At 47.2% G+C, this 12831-nt stretch overlaps 1 protein-coding gene and 1 long non-coding RNA gene across 3 annotated transcripts in view; one reads left to right on the top strand and one right to left on the bottom strand.

The window, feature by feature from the left end:
- LOC308579489 overlaps nt 1–12831 on the bottom strand; it is a 42260-nt gene that overhangs the window by 5456 nt on the left and 23973 nt on the right. The window lies entirely within an intron of this gene.
- LOC308579472 (uncharacterized protein) overlaps nt 1363–12831 on the top strand; it is a 268291-nt gene continuing 256822 nt past the window's right edge. Inside the window, exons 1-4 of one of the 2 annotated variants that reach the window (XM_081214003.1) lie at nt 1363–1389; nt 5572–6064; nt 6232–6313; nt 6596–6678. In XM_081214003.1, coding sequence (XP_081070129.1) covers nt 1385–1389; nt 5572–6064; nt 6232–6313; nt 6596–6678 — 663 coding nt within the window. In that variant the 5' untranslated portion in view covers nt 1363–1384. Of the gene's footprint in view, nt 1390–5571; nt 6065–6231; nt 6314–6406; nt 6496–6595; nt 6679–12831 lie in introns of those variants that run through there. The other variant, XM_081214011.1, reaches the window with a different exon arrangement.

Below are 12831 nucleotides of genomic sequence, written 5' to 3'. Positions count from 1 at the left end.
CTGGCACCAACTGCTCTCTCCTCCACTCGCCTCACTGCTAACCCAAAATGGCCGCCTGCAAGTCTGTGGTCCTTGTCACCATAGCAACCCCCCCTCACCTGGACCTGGGCCCACCTGGCTCCACCTATTGGGAGATGATCTATAATGAAATGGAAAAAAAAACCTTTGTTAAAAGATCAGAAGCATTTTTATTAGGTATTTTAGGGCAGGATTTACCAAAAGATAAGGAAAATATATTCCTGTATGTGACAACAGCGGCCAGAATTTTACTAGCTCAAAGATGGAAAAGCGATGAAATACCAGCGAAAGAACCCTGGCAAGAAAAGTTGATGGAATACGCTGTAGAGTGTGGTGGTTAAAGAGTAAACCTCCTTGTGCTTCGTGCCTGAGGGAGGGACTCCTAAGGGAAGTCACTCAGGATGTCACATCACAGTCCTTTGTTCTGTGAGTCTGCTTTCGATTTCAGTTGGAGTGTGTCGGAGTTATGCTTTGAGACGGAGAAGATGTCTGCATCTTCCGATGGTGTAATTTACTGCTTGTAAATAAAGGTATCAGATTAGAAGAAGCCGTGCCTGGACTATTTTTCACTCCCTATTCTACTTCACGACAGCAACGCCGCTGCATTTCTGCTGTTCCTGCCTTACGTGAGGTTTTCCCAGAAGATTGCACTGAGAGCAAAGCAGTGTTTTGTACGCAGGGGAAATGCACTGGACAGGCAGAAGTTCAAGAGGTTATGGGAGCCAACGTTTTGGTTGCTAAGTGATGAGAAGGGACTGCAAGGCGACGCTGTGCCAGCTGGATCTCCTGATGTCTTCGGAGCCTGGTTTGGCAGAAGAGTGAGTAGTCCTTTGTAGTCCTGGCAGGAGATCCAGCTGGCACAGCGTCTCCTTGCACTCCCTTCTCATCACTTAGCAACCAAAAGTTGTGAAAGCAGACTCACAGAACAAAGGACTGTGACATCCTGACTGACTTCCCATAGGAGTCCCTCCCTCAGGCACGAAGCACAAGATTTACTCTTTCACCACCACACTCTACACCCCCTCTTGAGGGGAAACACATACCCACTGTTATCCCAAACCCAGACCTTCGCAGAACTCTCCATGCCTCTGGAAGGTTAGTGGTTTCGTGAAACCATCGGCGAGGTTCCTAGCTGAGGGACAGTACTTCAGCGTAACTAACCCCTCCTGAACACTCTGACACTAGCAAGAAAAGTTGATGGAATAGGCTGAAATGGCAAAGCTAACTGAGAGACTTAAAGATAAGGGCAATAATGACTTTTAAAAAGATTGGGAACCTTTTAAGATGTATATACAGAAACAATGCATAGAAATGAACTCACTGGCAGGATTTGAGTAATGGAAAAATACAAACAGAAAATACAATTATGAGGTAAAAATGAGAAGAAGAGACAAATGTTATAACCTTCGTTTTAATATATAAGGAATACAAAATTATAAGCAAAAGAAACAGAGGTGTTATAAACCAGGAAGGGAAGTTGGGGGAAGTTGTGTGGTGGCGGGGTGTTAATCCAAATTGTAAAATGTAATTTGAATGTTTGATTATGTTAAAATTTCTTTAATTAAGTTATATATATATATATTTTTTAAAAAAAGAAAAGCAATGGCTCCTCTTACTTAAGGGCCCCACAGACCTCATGGGACACCAGAGCAGATTCCCTTGTTGCTTTTTTGAGTCAACCAGCAATGGGGGTTGCATTTCCTTATTTCCAGGAGGGCTGTTGCTAAAGCACATGACATGCTCTTCACACTTAGTTATCTATTAGGAACACAGGCACAAATTATTGTGTGTGTGTTTGTATTTGCAAACTACCCCAGTCGCTGAGCGGTGAGATTCCAGGGGTCCCAGGCGCTTCCCCATCTTCGGTTTCCTTGGAACGAAGGTCAGCGGAGACTGTGGCGTCTTTATGATATCTAGTTTTATTTACTCACATACACAACCGGAGTGTAGGACGGAGGGGCTCACAGCATCAACACCCATCTTGCTTCTCTATTAGTCGCAGCTTTGGATCCAGCACAGAGCAAGCTGGTTTCGGGGTTTCCCACAACTCTCTCTGGATCTTGCTTTCCTACCTAGCAGCCAGGTGAGATGGGAGGGGGGAGGACAGCCCCCCCATTAGCTGCAGCTCTTGCAACCCAGCTCCTTCGTTGGGGATGGTGAGGAGGACACTCTATGGCCAGCGAAGGCCCTTGTCTTGCCAAGAAACTTGTCTGTGGGAATCGTGCATCCATAATCCTATGGAAAGGGTGAATGTCTTCTAGAATTCTCTGGTGTCACCAGAAGAGAAAGCCATTCTTTTCAGTTAGGTCTCTTCTCAACTGCAGAGGATGAGTAGCTTGGACTTTGTTTTGCGCGAAAGGTGGTTGCTGCTTGTAGTTATTTAATTGCAGTGTTTCATCGGCTGGTGTCTTGAGCAGCAACCTCTGGAAACGAAGGGCTAAAAACTGGGGCTGCTCTCCAAAATTATCTGGTCCCTTTTAACTTCATATTTCAGCTGGTTGACTAAAATTCCTTATTCTGGCTGCTGGTCCCTTATTTTCAAGGCTGCTGGTCCCTTATTTTCAAATCTGTAAGTTGACAGCTATGGCTTGATGTCACATTTTAACACAGTTTGCAGCAAATCTGCAAAGAGAATGACAGGGGGACAGGTGAGTCCCTCCCTGAGCACCTGGCAAGGCTATTCCAAGAGTTTTCTCCTATTACAGGGGAGGGACACCCCAGGCCTTGGGGGCTAATCCTGGCCTCCTTCAACCAGAATGTGGCTCCCCAGGCTAAGGAGATGGTCAATCTCCAGTTCCTCTCCACCCTTTTAAAATTTAAATATCAAAACAGATCCCAACTTTCAGAGCATGTAAATCACAAGAGTGGAAAGACTGCTGCGCCACTCACAGAAATAGGACTACACTTCCTTCTCCCACCTTTAAAGTATACGTAAGGAACCTCAACTTCGCTCTTCAAGCCAAAAGACAACACTTCCGCGTCCCCGGGTAAAACCCCTGGGCTTTCATTGGTAGAGCCGCCATCACGCCAGTGGCGTTTACCTCAGCGGAACGCAAGGACTGACTGAGCGGGCGGCGAGATGCTTTCAGCCTCGGACACTTGGCGGGTTCTGAAAAGGCTGTGCAGGCCAGATTCATGACCCTGACAAGCTGGATTCGGCCCACGGGACATATTTTAAGGACCCCTGGTCTACACTGACTGGCAGCAGCTCCCCAGAGTTTCAAGCAGGGATTTTGTCCAGCCCTTGTAGGAGATGTCAGGGGCTGACCCTGGGACATTCTGCATGCCAAGCAGATGCTCTAGGGCTCCCCATATTTCACTAGCCTTTCAATGTTATGCTATTAGCAACCATGGAGATTACACCTGCCTCTTTCGAAAGGAGAAAACTCACCTGATCAATTAATAATAATAATAATAACAATAACAATAATATATTTATACCCACCCACCTGGCTGGCTTCCCCAGCCACTCTGGGCGGCTTCCAACAAAATATTAAAATACAATAGTCCATCAAATATTAAAAGCTTCCCTAAACATAAAAATAACAACAATCCATTTTCAGTCCATTGAATTAGCAATTAAGCATATCTGGAAAGGGAAATGGCATACTTTTGTATATTAGCATAAAAAGCATGCATGAGAAAGTATTACTCATTTATGATGAGAATAGGATTAATTTATTTTGAAATTTACTTGGTTCCTCCTTGGCAGCCAGTGCGATTGTTTCAGCAGGGCTAGAACTCAGGACCCGCTGCCTTGAGGGACATCTAAGAGCAGTTGGGCAGGGGAAAGGTCTCCCTTGGGAGGTGGTGGACTCTCCTTCCTTGGAGGTTTCTAAGCAGAGCTCGGACGGTCATCTACCATGGATGCTTTAGCGGAGATTCCTGCATTGCTGGGGGTTGGACTAGATGACCCTGGGATCCCCTCCTATCTCTCCACTCCTGAATTCTAGGAGGAGCTTCCTTGCCTCCTGCAAAGCCCTTTTCCCTGCAAGCTCTTCCTCTGGTTTCTGGCCAAGGGAGGGAGATGCTCAGAGTCCAGCCAAGAGCCTCGCGCTCCAAAAGGATATCTGGGCATTGGCGTAGCCAGGGGGGCAGATGCCCCCCTTAATCCATAAAAAATAATAAGAATCTGAGGTTCTGCCAAGCGAGAGAGGGCTGAGCTGGAGGGACTCGGCTTGGCAAGGGTTAAAGGGAAGAGAGCTGCCTTCCTAGAGAGGCCAGGAAGCAAGAGGGGGCCAGGTCCTCCAGAGCCAAAGCCCCTCCCTCCCCAGTCCTTCCCTTGCTTTGGGGTCTCTCCTGCAAGGGCTGCCTCGCTGTCCCCTCCTGGGATCTGGTGAGTCTCCTCTCTCTCCCCCCAGAGGGTGCAGTGGGGAGACGGGGGGGGGGTCCCAGGGCTGCAGCCGGGGAGGATGCCTGGGGGGCCTGATCCGGGAGGGGCCAGGTCTACCACGGTCTCCTTCCTGGAGATCAGAGGATCCCAAACTCATTTGGCCCTCCGCCCCCCCCTTCAGAAAATATCTTCCTTCTTTAAACAAAGGAGTCCCTGGGACTTTAACTCTGTGTGACATCGCTCAGCCTCATTGCAGAACAGAGGAAACATGTGCAAATGGTTTTCCAAAGCTGGACTAGGAGGTGTACTAGCACCCCCCAAAAGAAAACCCCACGTGGAGGGAGGGAGGAAGGAAGGAAGGAAGGAAGGAAGGAAGGAAGGAAGGAAGGAAAGGTGGGAGAGAAAGGCCAGGAACAAAGAGAGGGATCCCAGCCCATAGTCTGGCTGCTGCATTGCAAACCAGTTTCCCAGTCGTCTCCCAGGGCAGCTCCCCACGGAGGCCACTGCAGCAATTCCCTCGCACCCAGAGCATGGCATCCCAGGACCACATCCTCTCTGTCCCAAAGGGATTGTTGCTGGCAAAGCAGCCGGAAATGGGCGCTGCTACTCACTGAGCATCAAGGGACCTTGGCATCAATGGCTGTGTGTGTGTGAACAGAATAATAATAATAAATTACCCGCCTAAATATCAAGGGAGATGTCTTTGGCCCTGCCCACTTGGCCCTCAGGGGGTTGATCAGATACATACCTGGCCCTCAGAGCAAAGAAAAAGGGACCCCACCCCAGGAGTCTGTCTGGAGAGTGGCAGAGAGTCCAAGTGCAAGAAAAGGAGACAGAAGCAGGAGAGTGGGGGGGGGAGCAACTCCTGAGGACCCCCGGGTGAGGACCCCCACTAGAGCCAAGCATCCGTTTTCACAAAATACAAATGACTCCCTTGTCAGTCGGTTCTGACTTCATGCATTGACTGGGAGGCAGCAGAAACCAGGTTGATTAATCTCCCAGAAATCCCTTCAGTTGCCTCCACATTTTGCACTGCTAGAAGGCTAGAGACTTATTTCTTCTCCTCTTCCTGCTCTTTCTTCTCAAAAAGATACCTCACGGACTGGGATGCGCTGAAGTCCAGCCCTGGTTCCCAGCAAGACTCATCCATGCTTGCTCAGGGAAATATTTCTTTTCCTGTCCCAAAAATTTTGTAACAGAACAATGTATTTGCTTTGTAGGATTTGCTACAGCTTCTCATTTAGAAGGGCAGAACTTGGCAGAAGACCAAAGGGTTCCTTCCGATCTCTCAGAGGCTTCCTGAGAGCACAGATGGATGAGCAAGATTCAGCCGGCTCTGAAGCAGGAAGAGGCCATGCCAGCCAAACTGGGAGCAGTCGGGGGTTCTGGGAAAATTTTGTTCAGAAGATCCTGGGTGAGGAGGACACCCTCCGCTCAGAGGTGCAGAGCCAGCAGGTGAGGCAGTTCTGCTTCCAGGAGGCCAAAGGACCCCGAGAGGTTTGCAGCCGACTCTACCACCTTGACCATCAGTGGCTGAAGCCAGAAAGGCACACAAAAGCTGAGATGCTGGACCTGGTGATCTTGGAGCAGTTCCTGGCTGTCCTTCCCCTGGAGATGGAGAGCTGGGTGAGGGAATGCGGAGCGGAGACCAGTTCCCAGGCGGTGGCCCTGGCCGAAGGTTTCCTCCTGAGTCAGGCAGAGGAGAGAAAGCAGGTGAGGGAGACTTTCCTCTGGATACTCCCAAGGGGCTCCAAACAGGACAGAGAACATCCCATAATGCTCTGCTGATGGCCCATCCGTTTTCTGGGAAAGCATCCATGGAATGAGATCTCGCAGTCTTTCTCACCATTCTCTGTTTTGAATCCTTGTTTCTTTCTCAGGGAAAGGATCTCTTTGCAGAAATGGACCTGGATTCCTGTGAGGCAGAGAGGCCTCCGTTGGACACCAGAGAGAGGCCACTGGGTAAGGAGGAAGGTGGTTTTTCTCCGTTTGGTCTCATTCTGTTGGTTTTCCAACTCATCTGTGAGTTGTTTTCATCTTGCTATGGGGGGAGATAGTTGGGAAGAAGGGTCCAGAGGAGGGGAGATGTATTTCTGCACAACAAACATATGAAATGGGCACAAACGTCCAAATGCTCTCAGTAGGTAAGTTTCTCAAAAGCCCATCTGTAGTAAGAGATGCCCTGTTTCACCTGTGAGAGAAGCAGGCACTCCTGGCATCCTGATCACCTTTTTTCTCTTGCAGGTGACAGAATGATGCTGGGAAGACTTCCTGATCCATCTTTTCATGGGGACAGAAGAGAAGCAGCGGGTGTGGAACGAGATCAGGTCAGGGGAAGCTGCCTTGTGGGGACAGAGGCCGAGGGATGGAGCAATGTCATGCACTGGTTGGGCACAGAGGAATGGTGGGAGGAAGCAGCTGGGGAACCAGGAAGGGAAGACGGCTGAGAGCCCAAGAGGTGGAGGTAGAAGAAGGATGGGCGGTCAGAGGGAGAAGATGGAGAAGCCTGGAAAGAGGAGGTTTACAAGCTGAAGGGGTTACAGGGCTTAGTGAGCTGGGAGACTCTGTGGCAGAATGCAGTGCAGAATCAGAGGCAGAAGAGGAAGGAGGCGAGTGGGAGGAGGGAGGTCGAGAGGCAGAGGTGAGTCAGGATAAGGAAGAGCCACAGGTGGCTCCCTCTCCTTTTGCCGGAAGCCACCCTCCCTGCTTGTCTCTCAGAGCCAGGAGACCCCCTGCAATGCACGAATTTCACCCAAGACAGATGGCCATCCAAAAGAGGCTTATTTTATTTCTAGATTGATCACTGAATGCTCAGATTGGTTTCTAAGCAGTGAACAAATCAGAACAAATGGTGGCCTGGATTCACCTAACCAGCCCCATCGGCTACAAAAAGGGGCCTGTCCCCCATTCCTCCCCCTCTCCATATCCCCATGAACCCCTGGAATTTAGCTCTAGGGCATTGGGAGGGAACTCCCCAGAACAGCTCACAAGAAGAGGAGAAAGTGGACCCTTTCATCAGGCAAACTGGAATGCTTGTGTAGGCAGAATGACTTGGAAAACACAAGGTGGAGTACCACCTATTTGCACAAAGATGAATACCCATAATTAAAACTTAGAATAAAATAAGCATCCATAAATAAAATGTGCAGCAAAGCAATTCTATTGAAACAACTCCCCTGCGTGAGTGCCTGAGGGCCCTGCTCCTGCCACTCACCACCTGGCCCAGGGCGGGGCCTGACAGGCCTCATAAGGACGGTTGCTGCTGCTCCTGCTGGCCAGGAGGACTCGGAGTGGCGCAATGTTCTTTTTAAAATGTTTTTAAAAATTTATTTTTCCCTTTTGATTACTTTTTTTGTGGGGGGTAGGATGGATGTTTGGTTGGGCTCGGGAATTTGTTTGATTTTGATTGTAATTTTTACAGTTTTTTGTTTGTATTGTTTTATTGTGGGTTCCTTCTTTTCTTTAAGGGTTTTATTTTGTTCTTAAGGGGGGGGTAAGGGCTGCCAGGTAGTGGGCCCCAGCCCACAAAATAGCTGGGGCATGTTCCACGGGGGGGGGGGGGGGATGCACTGGGACAACCGATCTCAGTGATCACAGGTAGGAGGAGGAGTTACGCTAAGACCAGACCATGACATTACAGAGGAGACAGGTTTAGTCGTTGTTGGAGGACTATCCCTGCCTCCAGGTCTGGTCCTGACTGGATGGATACTAGAATCAGCAAGGGATACCCACATGACCTGAAGGTGCTGCTGTTCAATGCCAGGTCAATGATTCATAAAACCACTGCCATCCATGACTTGATCATGGATGGAGGACTTGACCTGGCATGTGTAACAGAGACTTAGTTGGATGAAGCAGATGGGCCTGCCCTTGCCGCTGCTTGCCCACCAGGTTTCTCTTACACAACAACCCAGGCCTTGTGCATAGCTGTCAAGTGCCCCTTATTTGAAGGGACTGTCCCTTATTCCAGCGCCATGTCCCGCTGCTGTCCCTTATTGATAGATGTCCCTTAAATGTCCCTTAAATGCTGTCCCTTAAATTTCAAAGGAAGCAGCTCCTCTCCCTCCCTCCCTTCCCGCCAGGGAGGAGGGAGGCTCCAACTGTGTTGCTTGGCTGTGTTGCTCAGAAGCTGAAGGGGAAACAGAGCTTAGTGAGCTGGGAGACTCTGTGGCAGAATGCAGTGCAGAATCAAAGGCAGAAGAGGAAGGAGGCAAGTGGGAGAGGAAGGTCGGGAGGCAGAGGTGAGTCAGGATAAGGAAGAGCCACCGGTGGCTCCCTCTCCTTTTGCCAGAAGCCACCCTCCCTGCTTGTCTCTCAGAGCCTGCAATGCAGGAATCTCTGCTAGATCATCCAAGACAGATGGCCATTCAAAATAAGCTTATTTTATTTCTAGATTGATCACTGAATGCTAAAATTGTTTTCTAAGCAGTGGACAAATGAGAACAAATAGTGGCCTGGATCAGGGACGCGGACTTATAAAAAATATTGGGGGGGGGCCGGGAAAGCTCATGAATAATAAATAAGCTCATGAATATGCAAATAAAGTGGCACCGCCTCCTTGTGAGCGAATAGGGGAGAGTGTGCTGCGCCTATTAATCAGCTCCGAAGGAAATTGGGTGGAGCTTTTGCTCGGGAGGGAGGGCAGGAGGCATGCAGCCCGACCCTGTGCATTTTGGGCTGGGGGAGGGGCGGCGATGGCGCTCTGCTGGAGGGGCGCCGGAGATTATTGGGGGGGCAGAGCCCCCCAAACGAATTTTTGAGGGGGCTCGGGCCCCCTCAAGCCCCATGGAGTCGGCGCCTATGGCCTGGATTCACCTAACCAGCCCCATTGGATGCAAAATGGGGCCTGCCTCCCATTCCTCCCCCTCCCCATTCCTCCATGAATCCCTTGAATTTGGCTCTAGGGCATTGGGAGGGAACTCCCCAGAACAGCTCACGAGGAGAAGAGAATGTGGATCCTTCCATTGGGGAAACGGGAATGCTTGCCTAGGCAGAATGACTTGAATAACACAAGGTGGTGTACCACCTATTTGAACAAAGACGAATACCCATAATTAAAATGCAGAATAAAATAAGCATCCATAAATAAAATGTGCAGCAAAGCAATCCTATTGAAACAACACCGCAATTTACAGGAAGGAAACAACAGAGCATTGTGTAGCAGATCATATTTCTGTCTCAGAGGAGGACATTTCCCTTTTTCTTTTAGGGTCCAGTGTGCTTTGAAGATGTCGCTGTTCGTTTCACGGAAGAGGAGTGGGCGTTGCTGGATCCTGACCAGAGAGCTCTGCATAAGGACGTCATGGAGGAGAATTGTGGGATCGTGGCCTCTCTTGGTAAGGCTCCCTGTGGCATCGTCATATCTGCCTGGAAATTCAAAAAATACCTCAATGTGACCAACCTCATATATTTTCACAGAGCTCAATAATGACCCCTATAACACCTGGGAACCTAACACCCCCACAATAAAGAGTAACTTACAGTGTGTTTTTTTAGCAATCTTCCTCAAATTATTGCTTTTTCTACCACGATTGGGCTGGTCTCAACTGCCCAGGCCATCTTAAATGTCAGCTTCAGAATTGTTAGGAAAGATAAGTAGCTTCAGGTTTTCTGCTTTTGTTTTTGCTGCTGTCAGTCTTGGGTTGACCAAAGAGACAACTGACATTGGAGATGGAGGGGAAGCCATGACTGGGCCAAACAAAATTCATTCCAGAGAAGAGCTAGACTTATTGAATCTCAGGAAAAGTAGCAGTGGTGATGATGATGATGATGATGATACAGTGGTACCTCGGTTTACAAACTTTCCGGAACAGGACTATTCTTAAATCAAGGTACTACTGTAGTAATAATAATAATTTATATTTATACCCTGCCCATCTGGCTGGGTTGCCCCAGCCACTCTGGGCAGCTTCCAACACACATATAAACATGAAACATAAATAATAATAATCTGATTCCATATAAAAGAACATTAAATTTAAAATGAACAACTTCTCCTAGTGGCCGAAATTGTGGAAACCTGTGAAAAGTGTATTTCTGAGGTTTGATGGCTCCTAACACCACTTTTGTATGGAGTAATACCATAAAATTATATAGCAATGGAAAGATAATTTAATGAAGAATGTAATGCGATGAATTTTATGAAGGAGTATTTATTAGAACAGCACTCATAAAGAAAAAACGTGAAACCTTTGGTAACCATTGGTAACCTTTAGCTTTAATTACGGCCTTACAACGCCTTCCCATGAAGTGAACCAAGTTTTTAGTTCTGCAGCTGTAAGAATGTCAAACCAAGACTGAATTATGGCCTCTGTTAATTGGGCTTTATTGCTGGGTTGCCTCTTATTAACAAGTTTCTTTAGTCGGCTCCAAAGATTTCTGATTGGGTTAAAGTGTGGGCTATTCCCAGGCCATTCCAGCAGTGGAATAGGATTATCTTGAATGATAATGCTCCTTTGGCACACAGCAGCAACATGACATAGAGCTGAATCCTGTTGAAAATATAAAAATGCTTCGGTATCTGGGAAATGATCACCTGCGGAACACTTCAGTTTGGGCTCATATATTTCGTTTATGCATTTTTCCACATTTATATTCCCATTAATGACGCAAATTCTGCCCACACCTTTTGCTGCCGTGCAACCCCAGATCATCACACTGTCTGGGTGTTTCACGGTCAGTGTAATGCAAGTAGGATGTAAATGTTATCTGATTCTTCTCCTCGGGTATTTCATGCCATCACTACCAAGCAAGGAGATTTGGGTCTCATCGCTCCAAATAACACCGCCCCATTGTTCCACTGTCCAGTTAACATGGGTTTCATCTTTTCAACCTTTGCTTGAGAGATAACAATGGCTTTTTCTTAGAATTCTAATTTAGACCAGTCCTTGCACTCAACTTCCCATTACATTGCACCATGTCATCTTGTATACACCCAGATGATTTTCTTCTGTCATGTAGGCACAGTCTCTCCACTCGTCCATCGTCACTTTTGTAGTGACTGAGTCTCATTATACCTCTTCAAAAATATAGAAATGCCAACTTTGGTTAAGTTTTCCCCAATCTCTCTTCTAATTTCTTCATAACTGTAGCCTTGCTCACTTAATAGTACAATCTTACATCACTTTCTGGGGACCACTCAACTCCTTGTGCCATTTCTATAATTTTATTATGTCTTACACCCTCACTAAATGAAAGAACACAAAAAACCAACCAACTTGATAGCAATCACATAACACACTGACAAAAGTCAACCAAAGCAAGTTGTGCTTCCTTTTTCTGGTTATTTGGCTATAACGTTTGATAGAATACGGGTAATTGAACAAACTTTCTTGGATTGCATTCTTGATTGCATTCTTGATCGAATTATCTTTCCATTGATATATAATTTTATGACAGTATTCCAAATGAAGTGGTGTTATAAGCCATAAAAACTCTGAAATACACTTTTTTCCAAAAGTCTTTCGCAATTTTGACCACTGCTTTATATAAACAAAGCAACATTCAACAACTCATCCGAATCTCATATTAAACAAACAACACAGGTAATGAACACACACGCAACTCCCTTCAGTTCTTCTCCATTTGTTCCTGAGGCTCAAATCCCTTTTTGTCCCCAATGCAGATTGTGATGAATTGGAAATCGAGAACAAAGGTGACCACGAAAAAATCCCCAGAGAGGAGAAGCCACAAAAAAATTTGGAGTATGGAGAAAGCTGCAGTCAGAGCTCCAATTCCACTTCCCATCAACAAAATCTCATTGAAAAGAAACTCTATCAGTGCATGGGATGTGGTAAGAGCTTCACTCATAGCTCCTCTCTCACTTCCCATCAAAGAATTCATGCAGGGGAGAAACCCTATCAGTGTGAGGAATGCGGAAAGAGCTTCAGTCACAGCCACAATCTCACTTCACATCAAAGAATTCATACAGGGGAGAAACCCTATCAGTGTGTGGAATGTGGAAAGAGCTTCACTCAGAGCTCCACTCTCACTTCCCATCAAAGAATTCATACAGGGGAGAAACCCTATCAGTGTGTGGAATGTGGAAAGAGCTTCACTGATAGCTCCTCTCTCACTTCCCATCAAAGAATTCATACAGGGGAGAAACCCTATCAGTGTGTGGAATGTGGAAAGAGCTTCACTGATAGCTCCTCTCTCACTTCCCATCAAAGAATTCATACAGGAGAGAAACCCTATCAGTGTGTGGAATGTGGAAAGCGCTTCAGTCGGAGCTCCAATCTCACTTCCCATCAAAGAATTCATACAGGAGAGAAACCCTATCAGTGTGTGGAATGTGGAACAAGTTTCAGTCAGAGCTCCCATCTCACTTCCCATCGAAGAATTCATACAGGAGAGAAACCCTATCAGTGTGTGGAATGTGGAAAGAGCTTCACTGATAGCTACTCTCTCACTTCCCATCAAAGGATTCATACAGGGGAGAAACCCTATCAGTGTGTGGAATGTGGAAAGAGCTTCAGGAA

This window comes from Podarcis bocagei (assembly GCF_964188305.1).
Source record: "Podarcis bocagei genome assembly, contig: HAP1_SCAFFOLD_44, whole genome shotgun sequence".
NCBI lineage: Eukaryota > Metazoa > Chordata > Lepidosauria > Squamata > Lacertidae > Podarcis > Podarcis bocagei.
Note: the sequence above shows the minus strand (reverse complement) of the source record. Positions and strands in the feature narration are given on the sequence as shown.